This window comes from Heterodontus francisci, chromosome 9, assembly GCF_036365525.1.
Source record: "Heterodontus francisci isolate sHetFra1 chromosome 9, sHetFra1.hap1, whole genome shotgun sequence".
NCBI lineage: Eukaryota > Metazoa > Chordata > Chondrichthyes > Heterodontiformes > Heterodontidae > Heterodontus > Heterodontus francisci.
The window spans coordinates 53,145,356-53,166,015 of record NC_090379.1 but is presented as its reverse complement, the minus strand read 5'-3'; the positions used below and the strand labels follow the sequence as shown (position 1 = coordinate 53,166,015).

At 41.5% G+C, this 20,660-nt stretch overlaps 1 protein-coding gene across 1 annotated transcript in view; it reads left to right on the top strand.

The window, feature by feature from the left end:
- map4k5 (mitogen-activated protein kinase kinase kinase kinase 5) overlaps nt 1-20,660 on the top strand; it is a 203,058-nt gene that overhangs the window by 80,725 nt on the left and 101,673 nt on the right. The window contains exons 4-7 of the mRNA XM_068039086.1: nt 6,622-6,686; nt 8,840-8,895; nt 10,953-11,000; nt 11,327-11,369. Coding sequence (XP_067895187.1) covers nt 6,622-6,686; nt 8,840-8,895; nt 10,953-11,000; nt 11,327-11,369 — 212 coding nt within the window. The remainder of the gene's footprint in view (nt 1-6,621; nt 6,687-8,839; nt 8,896-10,952; nt 11,001-11,326; nt 11,370-20,660) is intronic.

Below are 20,660 nucleotides of genomic sequence, written 5' to 3'. Positions count from 1 at the left end.
CCACTTTTCTGGCCACTTGACCAGTCCATTGATATTTACCTTCAGTCTACAGCTATCTTCCTCGCTATTAACCACTTGGCCAATTTTTGTGTCATCTGCGAACTTCTTGATCATGCCCGCCTCCCTACATTTACGTCCAAAGGCATTCTCATTATTGGCATAAAGCTTACTGGGAAAGTTCACAGCTGAATCCTGCACTGCAAGCAATTGTCACCTTTTGGGGTGGAGAGAGGAGGCGAACAGCAAATAAAACCAGTGAGACGCATTCACAAATTCCAAACTTCCTTTTGTAACAAAAATAACTAATTCAAGCCCAGTTGTATGAGTTTTTCTTTTCATTGCAAAGATAGAGATGGGGGAGCAAACAAACTTTATTATGTTGTGTTAATGGCAAATAAAAGCACAAATTGTTGTGCACTTTCACTACACAAATATTAAGTTTCCATGTAAGTAGGGGCGATCGATTGAAAAGTTTAAATGGTAAAGCTCATTTATGCTTGCTCATTTGTCTGTTGTTAAGTACATGAAATAATATTTGAGCAACCATCCCCTTTCAGAAGAATTTAGTATTTTTTGGAAAAACCTAAAATTTCCTTTACACCTCTCAGTATTGTCCCATTAATTGTGTATTCTTTTTGCCTTGTTTGACTTCCCCAAATGCATCACCTCACACTTCCCTGGGTTGAATTCCATTTGCCACTTTTCTGCCCACCTAGACGTTGAGCAGACTTTAGATGTGTCTTCACCTCAAAAATTGAACAACCTTTTAAAGGCCGATGCTTAAACATTTGTCAGAATTGTCATCTGGCTTCAGTGTTCTGTTTTGGATATTGAGTGACTTCCTCTCTCAATGCTCCCCGTTTCCTGTGACAGTGGGTGTGTTGGACTGTGTGCTTATGCGTGACTATTAACTTTTCAGTAAGTTTCAAACTTTTCCTTTTTTTTAAACCTTAAATGATTTCTTCTTGGACCTTCTAATTAATTTCAATAATAGATTGGTGGGGATATTATCATTGAGGAGAGGAGCTGAAAAATTGGTTAAACATCCTATTTCTTTAAGCTGAAGTGACTTTTGCTGAAAGTGTGCACCTATAGATATCTAGTGAAAATAGGATTGGGCTTGGTTGTATCAACAGCTCTCCATTACCAAGACCACCTATTTCTATCTCCATAATATTGCCAGTCGCTGCCTCTGCTTCGGCAGTCAACTGCCAAAACCCTCATCCATGCCTTTGTAACCTCTAGACTCTTATTCCACTGCTTTCCTGGCTGGCCTCCCATCTTGTACCCTCTAAATTTGACCTCATTGAAAACTCAGCTGCCCATATCCTAACTCTCATCAAATCCCATTCACCCATTACCTCATGTTCACTGACGTGCATTGACTGTGGGTCTGACAATACCTCAATTTTAAAATTCTCATTCCTTTCTTTAAATCCCTCCATGGCCTCCTATGTCTGTAACCTCTTCAGCTGTGCTCATCCAATTCTAGCCTCTTGCGCATTCTCAGTTTTCTTTGGCTCCACAGTTGGCAGCTGTACCTACAGCTTCCAAGGCCGTAAGCTCTGGAATTCCCTCCCTAAACCTCTCCACCTCTATACTGCTCTTTCATCCTCAAAACCTACCTCTGATCAGGTTTTTGGGCACTTATCCTAAATATCTCCTTAAGAGGTGTGATGTCATTATTTTTGATTGCTTTTGTGCAGCATCTTAGGACATCTTAGTACGTTAAAGTCCTCTGGTGAAGGTGCTAAATTGGGGGAAGGCTAATTATAACAATATTAGGCAGGAACTGAAGAATTTAGATTGGGGGTGGCTGTTTGAGGGTAAATCAACATCTGAAATGTGGGAGTCTTTCAAAAGTCAGTTGATTAGAATCCAGGACCAGCATGTTCCTGTGAGGAAGAAGGATATTTTTGGCAAGTTTCGGGAACTTTGGATAACGCGGGATATTGTGAACCTAGTCAAAAAGATAAAGGAAGCATTCGTAAGGGCTGGGAGGCTAGGAACAGACAAATCCCTTGAGGAATATAAAGACAGTAGAAAGGAACTTAAGCATGGAGTCAGGAAGGCTAAAAGGGGTCATAAAAAGTAATTGGCAAACAGGATTAAGGATAATCCCAAGGCTTTTTATACATATATAAAGAGCAAGAGGGTAACTAGGGAAAGGGTGGGCCCGCTCAAGGACAGAGAAGGGAATCTATGTGTGGAGCCAGAGGAAATGGGCGAGGTATTAAATGAGTACTTTGCATCAGTATTCACCAAAGGGAAGGACTTGGTGGATGATGAGCCTAGGGAAGGGAGTGCAGATAGTCTCGGGCATCTCATTATCAAAAAGGAGGAGGTGTTGGGTGTCTTGCAAAGCATTAAGGTAGATAAGTCCCCAGGGCCTGATGGGATCTACCCCAGAATACTAAGGGAGGCAAGGGAAGAAATTGCTGGGGCCTTGACAGAAATCTTTGCATCCTCATTGGCTACAGGTGAGGTCCCAGAGGACTGGAGAATAGCCAATGTTCCTTTGTTTAAGAAGGGTAGCAAGGATAATGCAGGAAATTATAGGCCGGTGAGCCTTACATCAGTGGTAGGGAAATTATTAGAGAGGATTCTTCGGGATAGGATTTACTCCCATTTGGAAACAAACAAACTTATTAGCGAGAGGCAGCATGGTTTTGTGAAGGGGAGGTCGTGTCTCTCTAATTTGAATGAGTTTTTTGAGGAAGTGACGAAGATGATTGATGAAGGAAGGGCAGTGGATGTTATCTATATGGACTTCAGTAAAGCCTTCGACAAGGTCCCTCATGGCAGACTGGTACAAAAGGTGAAGTCACATGGGATCAGAGGTGAGCTGGCAAGATGGATACAGAACTGGCTCGGTCATAGAAGACAGAGGGTAGCAGTGGAAGGGTGCTTTTCTGAATGGAGGGATGTGACTAGTGGTGTTCTGCAGGGATCAGTGCTGGGACTTTTGCTGTTTGTAGTATATATAAATGATTTGGAGGAAAATGTAGCTGGTCTGATCACTAAGTTTGCAGACGACACAAAGGTTAGTGGTGTTGCGGATAGTGATGAGGATTGTCAGAGGATACAGCAGGATATAGATCGGTTGGAGACTTCGGCGGAGAAATGGCAGATGGAGTTTAATCCGGACAAATGTGAGGTAATGCATTTTGGAAGATCTAATGCAGGTGGGAAGTATACAGTAAATGGCAGAACCCTTAGGAGTATTGACAGGCAGAGAGATCTGAGCATACAGATCCACAGGTCACTGAAAATGGCAACGCAGGTGAATAAGGTAGTCAAGGAGGCATACGGCATGCTTGCCTTCATCGGTCGGGGCATAGAGTATAAAAATGGGCAAGTCATGCTGCAGCTGTACAGAACTTTTAGTTAGGCCTCACTTAGAATATTGCGTGCAATTCTGGTCGCCACACTACCAGAAGGACGTGGAGGCTTTGGAGAGTGTACAGAAGCGGTTTACCAGGACGTTGTCTGGTCTGGAGGGCATTAGCTATGAGGAGAGGTTGGATAAACTCGGATTGTTTTCACTGGAACAACGGAGGTGGAGGGGCGACATGATAGAGGTTTACAAAGTTATGAGTGGCATGGACAGAGTGGAGCTTTTTCCCAGGGTGGAAGAGTCAGTTACTAGGGGACATAGGTTTAAGGTGAGAGGGGCAAAGTTTAGAGGGGATGTGCGAGGCAAGTTCTTTACACAGAGGATGGTGAGTGCCTGGAACTTGCTGCTGGGGGAGGTGGTGGAAGCAGGTACGATAGCGATGTTTAAGAGGCATCTTGACAAATACATGAATAGGATGGGAATAGAGGGATACGGTCCCCGGAAGTGCAGAAGGTTTTAGTTTAGGCTGGCATCAAGATCGGCGCAGGCTTGGAGGGCCGAATGGCCTGTTCCTGTGCTGTACTGTTCTTTGTAAAGGTGCTACCTAAATGCAAGTTGTTGGTATGTCTGTGGTGGGGTGGGGGTGGGGTGGGGGGGGGGGGGGTTGGAAAACATGCCAATATTTCTTTTATTGGGTAATAGTGGATAGTTGAGCAAGGTAGAGAATAAAGCCAATTCCATTATTAAGAAGGGAGTCCAATTTCCGGAGAAAAAGGGGGAATTTGGCATGAAGAGAAAGGACAAATTAGAAGAACTGGACATTCTGTCCTCCTACAATGAACAAGGGCTAACTTCATTGAGCTTGACTTCATAGATTTTCACCAGACTTTTATAAGTAACTTAAGACGCTGAGTTTGTTTTTAGAAATTAGCATGTTGGAAACTTCCCATTAGTGGGCATAATTACCAACCTAATTCTCCAATCATGGCATTGAAGTTACAACATGCCAAAAATAATTTTTTTTTTATGAAAGGGCAATCGTGTTTGACAAATCTTAGTTTTTTGAGATTGTATCTAGCAGAATGGATGAGGGAGAATCAGTGGTTGTGTTGTATTTGGATTTTCAAAGACCATTCTATACTCTACTACATGAGGTTAATACATAAAATTGGGCTTGTGGAATTGTGGGTAATATATTAGCATGAATTGAGGATTGGTTGGCGGACAGAAAACAGGACTAAATAGGTCATTTTTGGGTTGACAAGCTATAACTGGAGGGCTACTGCAAGCATCAGTGCTTGGGCATTAACTATTTACAATCTAAATGACTTAAGATGAGGGGGCCAAGTGTAATGCTTCCAAATTTGCTGATAATACAAAGTTAGATGGGAAAATAAGCTGTGAGAAGGACACAAGGAGGTTGCAAAGGAATATAGACAGGTCGAGTGAGGAGGTAAGAAAATGGCAGATGGAATATAATGGGGCGAAATGTGAAGTTATTCACTTTGGTCGGAAAAATAGAAAAGTATATTTTTTAATGGTGAGAGATTGGGAAATGTTTGTATTCAGAGGGACCTGGGTGTCCTTGTACATGAATCACAAAGTTAATGTGTAGGTATTTATTTTATTTATTTGTTTATTTAGAGATACAACACTGAAACAGGCCCTTCGGCCCACCGGGTCTGTGCCGACCAACAACCACCCATTTATACTAACCCTGCAGCAATCCCATATTCCCTACCACATCCCCACCATTCTCCTACCACCTATCTACACTAGGGGAAATTTACAATGGCCAATTTACCTATCAACCTGCAAGTCTTTGGCTGTGGGAGGAAACCAGAGCACCCGGTGGAAACCCACGCCGTCACAGGGAGAACTTGCAAACTCCGCACAGGCAGTACCCAGAATCTAACCCGGCTCCCTGGAGCTGAGAGGCTGCAGTGCATCAACAATTGGGAAAACAAATGGTCTGTTGGCCTTTATTGCAAAGGGATTATAGTATAAAAGTGAAGAAGTTTTACTGCAATTGTTTAGGACCTTGAGGTGTACAGTCTTGTGGCCTTACCTAAGAAAGGATATTCTAGCTTTGGAGGGAGTGCAACGAAATTTCACTAGACTGACTGATTCTGGGGATGAGGGGATTATCCCACGAGAGAATGAGTAGGCTGGGATTATATTCTCTGGAATTTAGAAGAATGAGGGATGATCTCATTGAAACATATATTCTCAGAGGGCTTGTTAGAGTAGATGCTGGAAGGATGTTTCTCGTGATTGGGGATTCTAGAACTGTGTGGGGGGTGGGTGGGTGGTGTGTCACAATCTCAAAATAAGGAAGAATAATGACTCGGCCATTTAGGACTGAGATGAGGAAAACATTTTTCACTCTGGGTTGTAAATCTTTGGAACTCTGTACCCCAGAGGGCTGTGGATGCTCAGTTATTAAACATATTCAAGGCAGAGATTGATAGATTTTTGGATACTGAGGGAATGAAAGGAATAGTTCCGGAAGGTAGAATTGAGGTAGAAGATCAGCCATGATCGTATTAAATGGTGGAGCAGGCTCGAAGGGCTTTTGTTCCTATTTCTTGTGTTCTTAAGTTATCACTAGTTAAGTAAATATTTTTAAAATGCTGTGCAAGAGCTACAGTAAGATGAGGCATTTTCTGTCATACAAAACGTTCATACAATAAGTAGTGTTTGTTTTTTAAGTCACTTATTGTGTGTGTGGTATCTGAAATTTACCTTGCTTATTGAAACTATTTACTCAGTTGTTTCCATCTGCACTCTGGGTGTCTCACCATTTAAAAAAAAATACTTTTCTACTTTTCCGACCAAAGTGAATAACTTCACATTTTGCCACATTATTTTCCATCTGCCACTTTCTTACCTACTCACTCTACCTGTCTATATTCCTTTGCAACCTCCTTGTGTCCTTCTCGCAGCTTATTTTCCCAACAAACTCGTGATTGTATTTTTTGTTTTGGAAAATATTTTACTGTGTGGGTTGCTTTGCTTGTTTAATAAATATTGTTGTAGAGTCTAATGTGTTGTAGAGTCTAATGTGCTGTATAGAATTTTTTCCTAGCAGTTTGATTAAGGTAAAATTTAATTTATCAGAGTTAACTTTTTTGCGAAAGGGGCACTGGTGATTTGATTTGTTCCTTTCCCTGTCCTCCGCCATTTTAATATGGCCATATTGTAAATAATATAGATTAATTTTCATTTTGTATTTTGTAACTTGTGCTTTAAACATTTTCTAAAAGGTGTTTTATGTTTTTTAGTCGTGAAAAGTTATGGATTTGTATGGAGTACTGTGGAGGTGGATCGCTTCAGGATATGTACCATGGTATGTTGCTTGAATTCTCATTGTTCTGCCCACCTCCTCCTCCCCCCCAGCACTGGACCAATTACCTCCCGAACCAATCAGACCCCCTCCCAACGTGGTTGCCCTCCTTCTAGGTGCATTTGAGCCACTAATCTGAGATCCAATGCTGGCAGCTCGATCTTTCGTTCTGCTGTCTTCTGCAGCTCACCAATTCAATATAATAAGGCCTGAGGCCCAATATTGGGTGTGCTTTGGACCTTGGCATTCAGGTGCATCAGTTGCACTCTGCATGCTAAAAACTAAAATTTCTAGGCCATCATTCTTCAGGTATACATTAAACTGAGGTCCTGTTGGGTGTTTCACGTGGATGTTAAAAAGCCATTGACACTATTTGAAAAGCACTGAGTTCTTGTTATTTGTTTCAACCAACCCTACTGAAAGCATTTACTTAATTGCTGTTTGTGGGCTCTCGCTACATTTGCCTATGTAACAATGATTGTACTTTAAAATAATTTATTACATGTGAATGATGAGGAAAAAACCTGCTAATGCTGGCAATACACTGATCAGTTGGCATCTGTAAAAAGAACACAGGTTAATGTTTTGGGTGTTAGAAGGGTCTAATACCTATGATGCAGTCTTTGTGTGTAAACTGACTTCTATACAGCTTGTGTTTATTTTTCTGAGACAATCCCTAATTTGAAATTGAAACTGGAAGCTTCCAGTTTCATTAGGGAGTCAAACCCACGTTAGACAAACAAGCAGTCCTATGACTAAGGAAAAAGTAAAGTTTTTTTTTAAACCAAGGACCTATGAAGGGGGGTTTGGGTTTCAGTTTGGCCAGAGGCTTTTTTTGGAAAAGGTGGAAGGCAGCTGAAAGGATGTGTGTGTTTTGTAAAAAGTCAGCTTTTGGGGAGTTCTGAAGGATGCTGCAGCGGATGGAAAATCTAAGAGGTAGGCTGAGAGCTGAAGTTTTGGGCTTCCAGGGAGGCTGCTTGCAATAGAATCAGACGACAAAGCAGCTGGTTAAAGCAGTTTGACTGCAGGCAAAGGAGCCCCGACCTCCCCCTCCTCCCCCCGCCCCCACCTTTCCTCCCTCTCTTTTCCCCCCCCCCTTTCCCGTTGCTCCGCCCTCTGATACATCGATTTATGATTCAACTGTTTATATTCAATTTATGTTGGTTTTGGCTTGAGCGTTCAAGTACACTTTAAAAACATGAGATCTTGTTCATTTCGTTTTAGGTTTCCTAAATTGGTGTCAGTTGCTGAATTTGATTCTTTTGGTTGGTTGGTGGTCTCTATGGGAATCATAACACACCCAAAATGTTAGCACGTCGTCTTTTCACATGCTGACTGGTTTTATATTTCCAGCATTTGTAATTTTTAAAATTTAATTATGTAAATTGCTTTTGAAACCTTTCTGTTCAGGCTCCAAATAAATGCAAGTCTGACCTTTTAATGTCACTGAAGTTCATGGCTTTCCTTTATCATTTAATGTTTTATTTTCTTCTCTTTTGTTTTAGTCGATTTTGAGGCCTCTGCCCTGCATTGATGGTTATCAATGCTGTGGTATGTCTGCAGAATCGAAAGCTTTATTTTTGTATAACTTATTTTACTTTAGGTAGTGATAATCTGCTATCTAAAGCACTGTGCAGTATCACAGGTCTTCACTCCGTTGGCACTTGAATATTCCCTAGGCGCCCTCCCATATCTTCCTGTCTTCTCTCTGCTCGTTTCCTGTTTTTCAAATTGATACTTTTGTTTCTTTTCCTTTTGACTCCTGGTTTGTGTTTTTTTTCACGCAGTTGTGTTCATATTCACACCCAGTTATCCCCATTTCTCCCCTAATTTTGTGCACTGCACCCCATATCTCGCTCTCCTGTCCCCTGGTATTGTGTTTTCCCTTCACTGATGCCATGCCCTTTTTTCCATCTGTTTCTCTATTCCGACCGCCGCACCCCTCCCCAACCCCACCCCACCAAACCCAATAATTTGCTTTTCTTTCCCCTGTCCCTTGCTTAGTTCGCCTTCAACAATAATATAACTATATACTTTGATTTATCTAGGTTGAATGTACCTTGAAAGGACTTGGTCATGTTCCATTTTGTTAAGTATCTGTAGAAGTAGACTAATTGCGAATAGCCTAAAGTAACTCAATAATTGTTATTCACCAGTAACCGGACCGCTGTCGGAACTACAGATAGCTTATGTTTGCAGAGAAACCTTGCAGGTAGGATAATGTGTGTCTTATATTTTGAATGTTACGAATTTATTACCAGCAGTTAGAATGATGCATAATAGTGATATTATACTGATATTAGTACCCATATTCAAAAAAGAACAAAACTGACCAGAACAACTATAGGCCATTAATCCCAATGTCTAATATTTTATCAATAATTATAAATAAAGGAACTGATTATTAGGAGAAAATACCACATCTTTCTAGAAGACAATAGCCTAGAGCTCACTGATGAACATAATGGGAGAGAAGGAGGGATTTCCTGAGTTGGCGTTACTGGCAAGGAGTGTTGTCTGCAGCTTGTCTGTGCTTGAGAAATGGATTATCCATCCATTTAAAATGAACAGCAGCCTCCGATTTCCCACCGTGCATCATCAGTGCAAACTCACATCAGCCCAAAAATTGTGGATGGGAGACTGATTTCAACTGAGAAAGTGCAACTGAGAGGACAGATTGAACTAGTTTCCTTTTTTTTTTTTAAAACAAAGAGGAGGAGGCTGAGGGGTGACCTGATGGCGTCTTTATGAATTATGAAAGGGTTTGATAGGGTCGACATAGAGATGTCTCCACTTGTGTGGTAATTGAAAACTAGGGACTATAACTATAAGATAGTTATGAATAAATTCAATGAGGAATTCAGGAGAAACTATTTTACTTAGTGGTTAGAATGTGGAACTCGCTACCACAAGGAACAGTTGAGGCAAATAACATAGATGCATTTAAGGGGAAGCTGGATAAATACATGAGGGGAAAGGAATGAAGGTTATGCTTAACAACGTTAGATGAAGTATGGCGGGAGGAGGCTCATGTGGAATATAAACACTGGCATGGACCAGTTGGCTGACTGACCTATTTCTGTGATGTACATTCTATGTAACCTGTCACCATTCTGTATAAATAGATGCCAAAATGAATTTTGAAGATGATCTGTCTGTGCAGTCTCTTTTTTTTCTGAATGAGTGCCATCCCAAATAGACCTTTACAACTTGATGTGTTGAGATTTTCAAAAGTCCTTTGATATAGTTCCTCACAAAAAGCTGCTGTGTAAACCTAAGGCAGTGAGAATTCAGGATATAATCCAGAAAAATGAAAGAAATTAGCTGAATTCCAACAGGTAATTGTTCAGGAAGTGATGCTAGGATGGGGGTGAGGGTCAAGGTGGAGAGGAAAGATAAATACTGGGTGGAATGACCCCGTGTCTGTTTAATGTCAGACTATTTCTAGCTTCCATGCATGATTTGAATACAGAAACTCAAATCAGGTTGGTCAAGTTTGTGGCAGACATTGAGCAAGGAAGGTAGTCGAGTCTGGAAAACTATGGGCCAACAAAAGGACCTCGATAAAACCTGTATATGGGTGGAGTAATGTGTTTGATGGGATTCAACACAGCTAACTGTAAGGTCTTGTCTGGTGGCAGAGCAAAAAAGACACAAACTGAGGCTGAAGTTGAGAGTTGTGGAAGTGCTAATGGACTTGACACTTGACTGCTCCACAGTGACTTGACCAATTATCAATCAACAGACTGATGTATTATATTGCTGAGTCAATAAAGAATGTCATAAAATGTCATGCTGAAACAATACAGTGCTCAGTCAATACCTGTACTGTGTTTTGTTTTGGTTATTTAAAACACGAGGGAGACAGTTAAGCCCTTGAGAAAATAGGGACTGAACTTTAGCATCAAGATTATTCAGTTATGTGGAAACATTAAAGAAATGAGAGGGGACGTTGGAGAAAAAAATACAAGATAGCGAACTGTAGAGATGATAAACCTAGAACATTATTTCAGGATGTGCTATGAAAGCAGAACAAGTGGGAAATTGTTAAAGACCAGTTTAAGGTTGATGTCACAGAGTTTTTATAATTTTTAGTGGATAGTGGAGCCAGAAGCCTTAGTGATGAATGTTAGTGGGGTGGGGTCCTGCAGAGGTTTTTTGATGGACGAACTAAGAGGAGACGTGTCTGTCCTCGTCGGTAGTTGTGCTTTAATATTGTCTTTTTGTAATTTTTTGTTTGTACTTAATGACATAAAACTTATTTTGTAGGGTCTGGGTTATTTGCACTGTAAAGGAAAAATGCACCGAGATATAAAGGTAAGGCTAAATTTGCGTTGTAGTTTTAAAGCTGAAGATTCATCTTTTACAAGCTTTTATTGCCAAATCAAACTGTATGCAACTCATGTTAGAGTGGAAATGAGCAATTTGATGGGCTGTATTGTTGAACAACCAACTTGACTGTTAAAAGTACAGAAAATAGTAGTCACTTCCTTGTACATAACAGAAGAATCAAGAGTAGCATTAGCAGAGGCCTGAAGAAAATTAGCTACCAGCTCTCTTGGAAAACTATGGTTTAAGAAAATAATCTGCTGTACATTAATTATTTACTACTCCATCCCTAAAACTGAACTGTTTTCTTTTAGGGGGCAAACATTTTACTGACTGACCATGGTGATGTAAAGTTAGGTGAGTATTATGGCCCAGGGTTTGGAACATTTATCAAATGTGTGTTAGCTATTAAAATTTTATAGTTGATCTTTCTTCTTCTTTGGCCTCCTTGTCTCGAGAGACAATGGGTAAGCGCCTGGAGGTGGTCAATGGTTTGTGAAGCAGCGCCTGGAGTGGCTATAAAGGCCAATTCTAGAGTGGCAGACTCTTCCACAGGTGCTGCAGATAAAATTGGTTGACAGGGCTGTTACACAGTTGGCTCTCTCCTTGCACTTCTGACTTTTTTCCTGCCAACTGCTAAGTCTCTTCGACTTGCCACGCTTTAGCCCCGCCTTTATGGTTGCCCGCCAGCTCTGCGATCGCTGGCAACTGACTCCCACAACTTGTGATCAATGTCACAGGACGTCATGTCGCATTTGCAGACGTCTTTAAAGCGGAGACATGGACGGCCGGCGGGTCTGATACCAGTGACACGCTCGCTGTACAATGCGTCCTTAGGGACCCTGCCACCTTCCATGCGGCTCACATGGCCAAGCCATCTCCAGCACTGCTGGCTCAGTAGGGTGTATATGCTGATGGTGATCCTTATAGGTACTGAGTTCACTTTTTTGTTCCCTTGTTGTAAATATGATTGTCCAGCTTTTTGCAGAGAATGAAAGATCAAGTCCGTTTTAAAAAAATATTTGGGTTAGTACATGCTATGCTGTATCGTGTTAGAATGGAGGTTCATATTCACAAAGCAAGTTCATTTTTGTTAGCTTCCAGTGGAGGTCCCAAATGAAAATGGGAAGAGTGGATTACTAGTCAAGCTGTAAAAGCAGTGTTGCACCTCTCAGTTGCTGACCAGAGCTGAGTTGGTAGTGGTCTGAAATAACTGATTTCCCAATCTCTTTGTTGAGGAATAGTAAAGGGAATATATTAGTGAACCAATTACTGTCAAAATATATGGCAAACAATTAGAATGTTGTATGATACTATAGATTCCTGGAAACTTATGCCTTGGTCACTCCAATGGCAGAGCACTTGCATTTTTGTGGACCTGGATGTTTAATTCTTTCCTTATCGTCTCCATCTCCCTTCCTGGTCCAGGGTCCCACCTCCATTGCAGCACTCTTGCTGCCTACCCGAGCTAAAATCATCATTTTAACACAAATGAGTATTGAGTCTGGGATCTTTTTGATCTTTATGGCTCAGTGGGACAGCTGTTCATGCATTTACCACTGCACCACTGAGGAGTTTGCAAACTGGTTGTCAGTTCTCAAGTGCAGTAGACTGGTTTGAACCCACAATTCCTAGGCTGTAGAGTGCAGGAAATTCAAACTTTAGGGTAGTATGGTATTCAATTTTGGATGTTTTGGGGTGGAAAGAGGAGAGAACGAAAGAGATTGGAATAAATTGAGGAAACTTGACACTCTGTGTCTTTTGTAGAGGATTATTATTGAGGGATTATTGCCGGAAGAACGTGGAGGCTTTGGAGAGGGTACAGAAGAGGTTTACCAGGATGTTGCCTGGTCTGGAGGGCATTAGCTATGAGGAGAGGTTGGATAAACTCAGATTGTTTTCGCTGGAATGACGGAGGTGGAGGGGCGACATGGTAGAGGTTTATAAAGTTATGAACGGCATGGACAGAGTGGATAGTCAGAAGCTTTTTCCAGGGTGGAGGAGTCGGTTATTAGGGGACATAGGTTTAAGGTGAGCGGGGCAAAGTTTAGAGGGGATGTGCGAGGCAAGTTCTTTACACAGAGGATGGTGAGTGCCTGGAACTTGCTGCCAGGGGAGGTGGTGGAAGCAGGTACGATAGCGACATTTAAGAGACATCTTGACAAATACATGAATAGGATGGGAATAGAGGGATACGGTCCCCGGAAGTGCAGAAGGTTTTAGTTTAGGCAGGCATCAAGATCGGTGCAGGCTTGGAGGGCGAATGGCCTGTTCCTGTGCTGTACTGTTCTTTGTTCTTTGGATCATTTTGAAGAATGACCGCAGAAAATGTGAAACATCTGAAATAGAATGCATTTCAAATGAGATTTACATCTTTTCAGTGTACCAAACACTTTTAAATTCGTTGTTAGGTTCTAGATCCCAGATATAACTTAAAATGTACTATGCAAAAGGAAAATATTTGTTGAAAGTGGTTTTCAAAGCTGTGTGGCACAATAGCGCACTGCCCACATGGCTATCTGTTATGCTACTGGGCCACCCAGACCAGGAGAATCTCCAGGTCATTACTGTTTCTCTGCTGAATTAGTTAATCTCAACTGGTAAGAGGCTTTACAGTTGGCTATGATGTCCATGGCTAAGTGGGGAAGTGTGAATTTCTCTTTTTCTCCCCCCCCCCCCCCCCCCCCCCCCACACACAAATGATTCCAGGAAATTGCATGCATAGATAATACAGAACAAGTTTGGCTGTAATGCTTCCCATTGTCAATTAGCCTGGTGATACTAACTGGATTTGTGTATAACTATATGTAGTGTCTGTATTAGTTTATTTTCATCTCTCTGTTGAAAATTTTCAATGGAGTATCATTCATTTAAAACTATTTCTAACTTGGGAAAACTTTGCAAAAGATATTCTGTCTTTCCTCTCTTCCTTTTTAGTCTCCTTGACCATGCTCTTCCTGTGACTGAGCACATAAGTAGACTGCCTGCTTCAAGGTCTTGACTGCTTGTGCTCTTAGCACAGCTGCTAGAAAGTTTTCAGGAATGGCCTGGTCACAACTTGCCTTAATTTTTTTTTATCCTAGTGGGGGCGGAGGAGACATGTATATCTTCTACAGGCCCTTTTCTTGTGATTCATTAGTAAGACCTCTGGTTTGCATGAAAAAAGTAGATGTAATTCTCCAAAGCATTGAGAAAATGCTGGAATCTGCTTAATTAAAATGGAATTTGACATTCATTCACCATGCAGAATTTGAGATGCATTCACCAGTGTGTGGGAGTGAAAAGGAATGTGGTTGTGGTATGGGATTCTATAGTCAGGCAGATAGATTCCGTTGTCTTCAGCCATGACCTGGAGTTCCAAAGGTTGTGTTGCCCGCCTGGTGCTAGGGTTAAGGACATCTACTCGAGGCTGGAGAATGTAGAGTAGGACGGGAATCCATTTGTCGTGGTCAGTGTAGGAACCAAAGACATATGTGAAACTAGGAATGAGGTATACTGAGAGTTTGAGGAGTTAGGGTCCAAATTAAAATGCAGAACCTCACAGGTAATAATCTTTGGATTGTCACCTGAACCATGTGCAAATTGGCATAGAGCCAAACAGATTAAAAGGTTAACTGCATGGCTGAAAGAGTGGTCTGGGAGGCAAAGACTTTGATTCATGGGACGCTGGCACCAGTTATGGGGAAAAGGAGAGCTGTTCTGTTGTGATGGTCTCCATTTAAGCCGAGCTGGGACCATTATCGTGGTGAGTTGAATAACTAGGGTGATAGGGTTTTAAACTAATGAGGGTTGGGGAGGCATGGTGCGAGGATTCAGGAAAGGGTAAAGTCAAAAGTAGTAAGAGAAAAGTTAAGGCTGTAGAGCAGAGTAGTGATTTAGGTAAAAATAAGCAGAGTGGGGCAGGAAGGGACAGAGAGCTTAACAAAGGTAATAGGGCATTAGTGACTAAGGTGATATCAAATAGAAAAAAGTTGAAGCTGCTGGCATTATGTCTAAATGTGTAAAGCGTTAGCAACAAAATAGATGAATTAATAGCACAGATGGAAATAAATAGCTTTGATCTAATAGAGACATGGTTGCAGAGTGACCAAGGTTAGGAACTAAATATTCCAGGACACTTGACATTTTAGAGATGGGCAAAATGGAAAAGAAATGGCAGGGTTGGGGTAGCCTTGGTCATAAAGGATGGGGAAAAAAAACAGAGAGAGAATCTTAGCTGAGAATATCAAGATCTAGACTCCGTTTGGTTGGAACTAAGAAACGATGAGGGTCAGAAAACACTTGGAGTAGTTTATAAGCCACCCTAATAGTTGTAGTGTCGTGCAGAGTAAAATCGAGAAATTGAGGTGTGTGCAACAAGGGTAATGCAGTAATCTTGGGGGACTTTAATCTTCATATAAACTGGGAAAACTGCTTTTGCACTAATTGTGGGGGAGAGGATGAGTTCATGAAATGAAATTCAAGATGGTTCCTTAACACACTGATCTAGAAAACTATATAGGGAAACATGCCATTTTAAATCTAGTATTGTTCAATGAGACAGAAGAATATAAGAAATAGGGACAGGATTAGGCCCTTCAGCCATTCGAGCTATTTAATGAGATCTTGGCTGATTGTCTACTTCAACACCATTTTCTTGCACTAACCCCGTAACCCTTGATGTTTTTAATGGTAGAAATCTGTTGATCTCAGTATTGAACTTACTCAACGACTGAGCCTCCACAGCTCTCTGGGGCAGAAAATTCCAAAGATTCAGCACCTTCTGAGTGAAGAAATTCCTCCTCATCTCAGTCCTAAATGGCCTGCCCTTACTCTGAGACTCTGTCTCCTGGTTCCAGACTCCCCAACCAGGGGGAACATTCTTCCTGCATTGAACCTGTCGAGCCCTGTAAGAATTTTGTAGTTTGAATGAGAGCACCTCCTGGTTTTTCAGACTCCAGAGAATAAAGGCCCAGTCTATTTAATCTTTCCTTATAGGACAATCCCAGAAATTAGTTTGGTGAACCTTCGTTGCACTCCCTCTATGGCAAGTAAATCCTTTCTTTGGTAAGGAGACCAGAACTGCACACAAGGTAGTGTCCTAGGTCCAACCATCTTCAGCTGCTTCATCAATGACCTTCCTTCAGTCATAAGGTCAGAGGTGGGGGTGTTCGCTGATGATTGCACAATGTTCAGCATCATTCACAACTCCTCAGATACTGAAGCAGTCCGTGTAGAAATGCAGCAAGACCTGGACAATATCCAGGCTTGGGCTGATAAGTGGCAAGTAACATTCACGCCTCACAAGTGCCAGGCAATGACCATCTGCAAGAGAGAATCTAACAGTCTCCCCTTGACATTCAATGGCATTACAATCGCTGAATCCCCCACTATCAACATCCTGGACCAGAAACTGAACTGGAGTAGCCATATAAATACCTTGGCTATAAGAGCAGGTCAGAGGCTAGGAATCCTGCAGCGAGTAACTCGCCTCCTGACACCCCAAAGCCTGTCCATCATCTACAAGGTACGTCAGGAGTGTGATGGAATACTCTGCACTTGCCTGGATAGGTGCAGCTCCAACAACATTCAAGAAGCTTGACAGCATCCAGGACAAAGCAACCCACTTGATTGGCATCCCATCCACAAACATTCACTCCCTCCACCACCGACGCACAGTGGCAGCAGTGTGTACCATCTACAAGATGCACTGCAGCAATGCATCAAGGCTACTCAGACAGCACCATTCAAACCCGCGACCTCTACCACCTAGAAGGACAAGGGCAGCAGATGCGTGGGAACACCACCACCTGCAAGTTCCCTCCAAGCCACACACTCCCTGGCTTGGAACTATATCGCCAATCCTTCACTGTCACTGGATCAAAATCCTTGAATTCCCTTCCTAACAGCACTGTGGGTGTGTACCTATGCCACATGGAATGCAGCGGTTCAAGAAGGCACCTCACCTCCACGTTCTCATGGGCAATTAGGGATGGGCAATAAATGCTGGCCTGGCCAGTGATGCCCACATCCCATGAAACGAATACAAAAAAAAGTACTCCAGGTCTGGTCTCACCAAGGCTGCATATAATTGCAATAAGACATCTTTACTCCTATACTGTAATCCCTTGTAATGAAGGCCCACATACCATTTGCGTTCTTAATTGCTTGCTGTACCTGCATGATGTTAGCTTTCAGTGACTCATGAACAAGGACACCCAGATCCCTTTTGAAGTTCAACACTTCCCAGCTCTCTCCATTTAAGAAATACTCTTCATTTCTGTTTTTCCTACCAAAGTGGATTAGTTAATTGATAACTTTATTGTAAAGGAACATCTGGGGAAGAATGATCATAACATGATAGAATTTTATATTGAGTTTGAGAGTGACCGAAACTAGGGTCTTAAATTTGAACTACATTGGTATGAAGGGCGAGTTGGCTATGGTAAATGGGGAAACTAGATGAAAAGGTATGGTAGATAAGCAATGGCAAGCATTTAAAGAAATAGTTCATAATTCACAACAAATGTACGTTCTCTGAAGGAATAAAAACCCCAAAGGGAAAGTGGCCCAACTGCAGCTAACAAGTTCAAGATAGTTTTGGATTAAAGAAGAGGCTTACGATGTTGCCAAAAAGAGTAGAAAACATAAGAATTGGGGTGTTTTTACAATTCAGCAAAGGCTGACCAAGAAATTGACTAAAGAAAATAGAATGTCAGTAAGCTAGCAAGAGACATGAAACCAGATTTGGAAATTTTTTTAGGTATGTAGGAAGGAAGAAATTAATGAAAGTTAACATGGAACCCTTTAGAGTCAGACAGGAGAAATAATGGAGAATAAAGAAATGACAGACATTAAACAAATACTTTCAGTAGAAGACATTCTGGAAATAGTGGGTAACCAAGGGCCTAGTGAGAATGAGGAACTTAAAAGAAATTAGTGTTAGTAAAGGAATGGGACTAAAAGCTGGCAAATCCCCTGGTCCTGATAGCCTACGTCCTAAGGTTTTAAGAAGTGATTGCAGAGATGGTGGGTGCATTGGTTTTGATCTTTCAGAATCTCCTACATTTTAGAATGGTCCCTGCAGATTAGAAGGTTACAAACGTCACCCTTCTATTCAAGAAAGGAGGGAGAGAGAAAACTGGCAACTATAAAGCCAGTTAACCTGACATCAGTAGATAAAATTCTAGAATCTATTATTAGGGTAACAGGGCAGTTAGAAAATCACAGTATGATTGGGCTGAGTCAACACAGATTTATGAAAAGGAAATAGTTTGACAAATCTATTTGAGTTTTTTGGGGTTGTAACTAGCAGGATAGATGAGGGTGAATCAGTGGATGCAGTGGATTTGGATTTTCAAAAATCATTCAAAAAGGTGCCCAGTGGGAGGTTATTACACAAAATTAGGGCTCAAGGGATTTATCATAACATATTAGCATAGATTGAGGATTGGTTAAGGAACAGAAAACAGTAGGAATAAATGGATCATTTTTGGGATAACAGTAACTAGTTGGATACCACAGGAATCGGTGCTTGGACCTCAGCTGTTTACAATCGATATCCATGATTTAGGCAAGGGGACTGAGTGTAATGTATCCAAGTTTGCAGAAATTACAAAGCTAGGTGGAAAAGTAAGCTGTGACAAGGTTGCAAAAGGGTATAGAATGGTTAAGTGAGTGGGCAAGAAGATGACAAATGGAATATAATAGAGAAATGTGAGGTTATTCACTTTGGTTGGAAAAAGAGTTTTTTTAAATGAGAGACTGGGAAATGTTAGTATTCCGAGGGTGTCCTTATACACAAATCGCCAAGTTAACATGCAGTACTAAAAGCAATTAAGCAAGCAAATGGTATGTTGTAGTATAAGCACAAGGAAGTCTTGTAGTACTAGTCAGACAACACCTGTGTAGAGTTTTGGTCTCCTTTGATTCCTGAGATGGCGGGACTGACGTATGAGGAGAGATTGAGTCGGTTAGGATTATATTCGCTGGAGTTCAGAAGAGTGAGGGCGGGATCTCATAGAAACCTATAAAATTCTAACAGGACTTGACAGGGTAGATGCAGGAAGGATGGTCCTGATAATGGGGAGTCTAGAACCAGGGATCATAGTCTAAGGATATGGGGTAAACCTTTCAGGACTGAGATGAGGAGAAATTTCTTCACCCAGAGTGGTGAGCCTGTGGAATTCGCTACACAGAAAGCAATTGAGGCTAAAACATTGTATGTTTTCAAGAAGGAGTTCGATATAGCTCGAGTCTAAAGGGATCAAAGAGTATGGAGAGAAAGCGGTTACTGAGTTGGATGATCAACCATGATTCTAATGAATGGCGGAGCAGGCTCGAAGGGCTGAATGGCCTACTCCTATTTTCTATATTTCTTACTTTAGGAAGGATATACTTGTCCTAGAGAGAGTGCAGCGAAAGCTCCCTAGACTGATTTCTGGGATGAGGGGATTATTCTATGAGGAGAGATTGAGTAGGCTAGGCCTAAATTCCCTAGAATTCAGAAAAAGGAGAAGTGATCAAATTGGAACATATAAAATTCTTTCTGGGCTTGACAGAGTAGATGCTGGGATACTGTTTTCCCCTGACTGGCGAGTCCAGGACTCGAGATCACAGTCTCCGAATAATGGTTAGCAGTTTTGACTTGGATGAAAAATTTCTTCACTGACATGGTTGTGAATCTTTGTGGCATTTTCTACCCCAGAGGGCTGCAGATGCTCAGTTGGTATGTATATTTGTGTTGGTATTTACTAAGGAAGAGGATGCTGACAAAATATTGGTAGATGTGGAGATGGTAAAGGTAGTGGACAGGGTGAAAATTGTTAGGCAGGGTGTACTCTGTTTAGAGTAGATAACTTGCCTAGCCTGGATGGCTTGTATCCCAGGTTGCTAAAGGAAATGTGGATGGAGATAGTGGAAGGGCTTGCCATAATCTTCCCTAGATATGGGGGAGGTGCAGAGGATTGGAGAGTGGCAAATGTGACACCCTTATTCAAGAAAGGGTGTAAGGGTATTTCTAGTAACCACAGGCTGGTTAGTTTAACATCAGTGGTGGTTAAGGTTTTATGAACAATAATGGGGAAAAATCAACAGACACTTGGAGAGGTTTGAGTTAATTTTGGATAGCCAGTATGGATTTATAGAAGGCAATTTGTGCTTGACTAATCTAATTGAATTTTTTGATGAATTAACAGAAGGTTGATGAAGTGATGTGGTGGATCTTGTGTATATGAATTTTTAAGTGTTTGGCAAAGTACCACATAAAAGGCTGGTTAACAAAATTGAGGCTCATGGAATAAGAGAGTCAGTGTCAATTTGAATTAAAAAATTGGCTTAAGAGCAGAAAACAGCGAGTTGTGGTAAATGGTTGTTTTTGAGATTAGAGGATGTCGACAGTGTTCCCCAAAGTTCAGTGCTAGAACCACTGCTTTTTTTTTGATACGTGTAAATGACTTAGATATTGGAGTACAGAGTGGCAAATTTTGAAATTTCAATTATACAAAACTTGGAGGTGTGGCAGACAATGAGGATGATACCAATCGATTGCAGCAGGACATAGATAGGCTAGCAGAATGAGCAGACAAGTGGCAGATGGAGTTTAATAGAGAAGTGTGAGGTGATGCAGTTTGGTAGAAGGTATAGAGAGAGGCATCATAGACTCAGTGG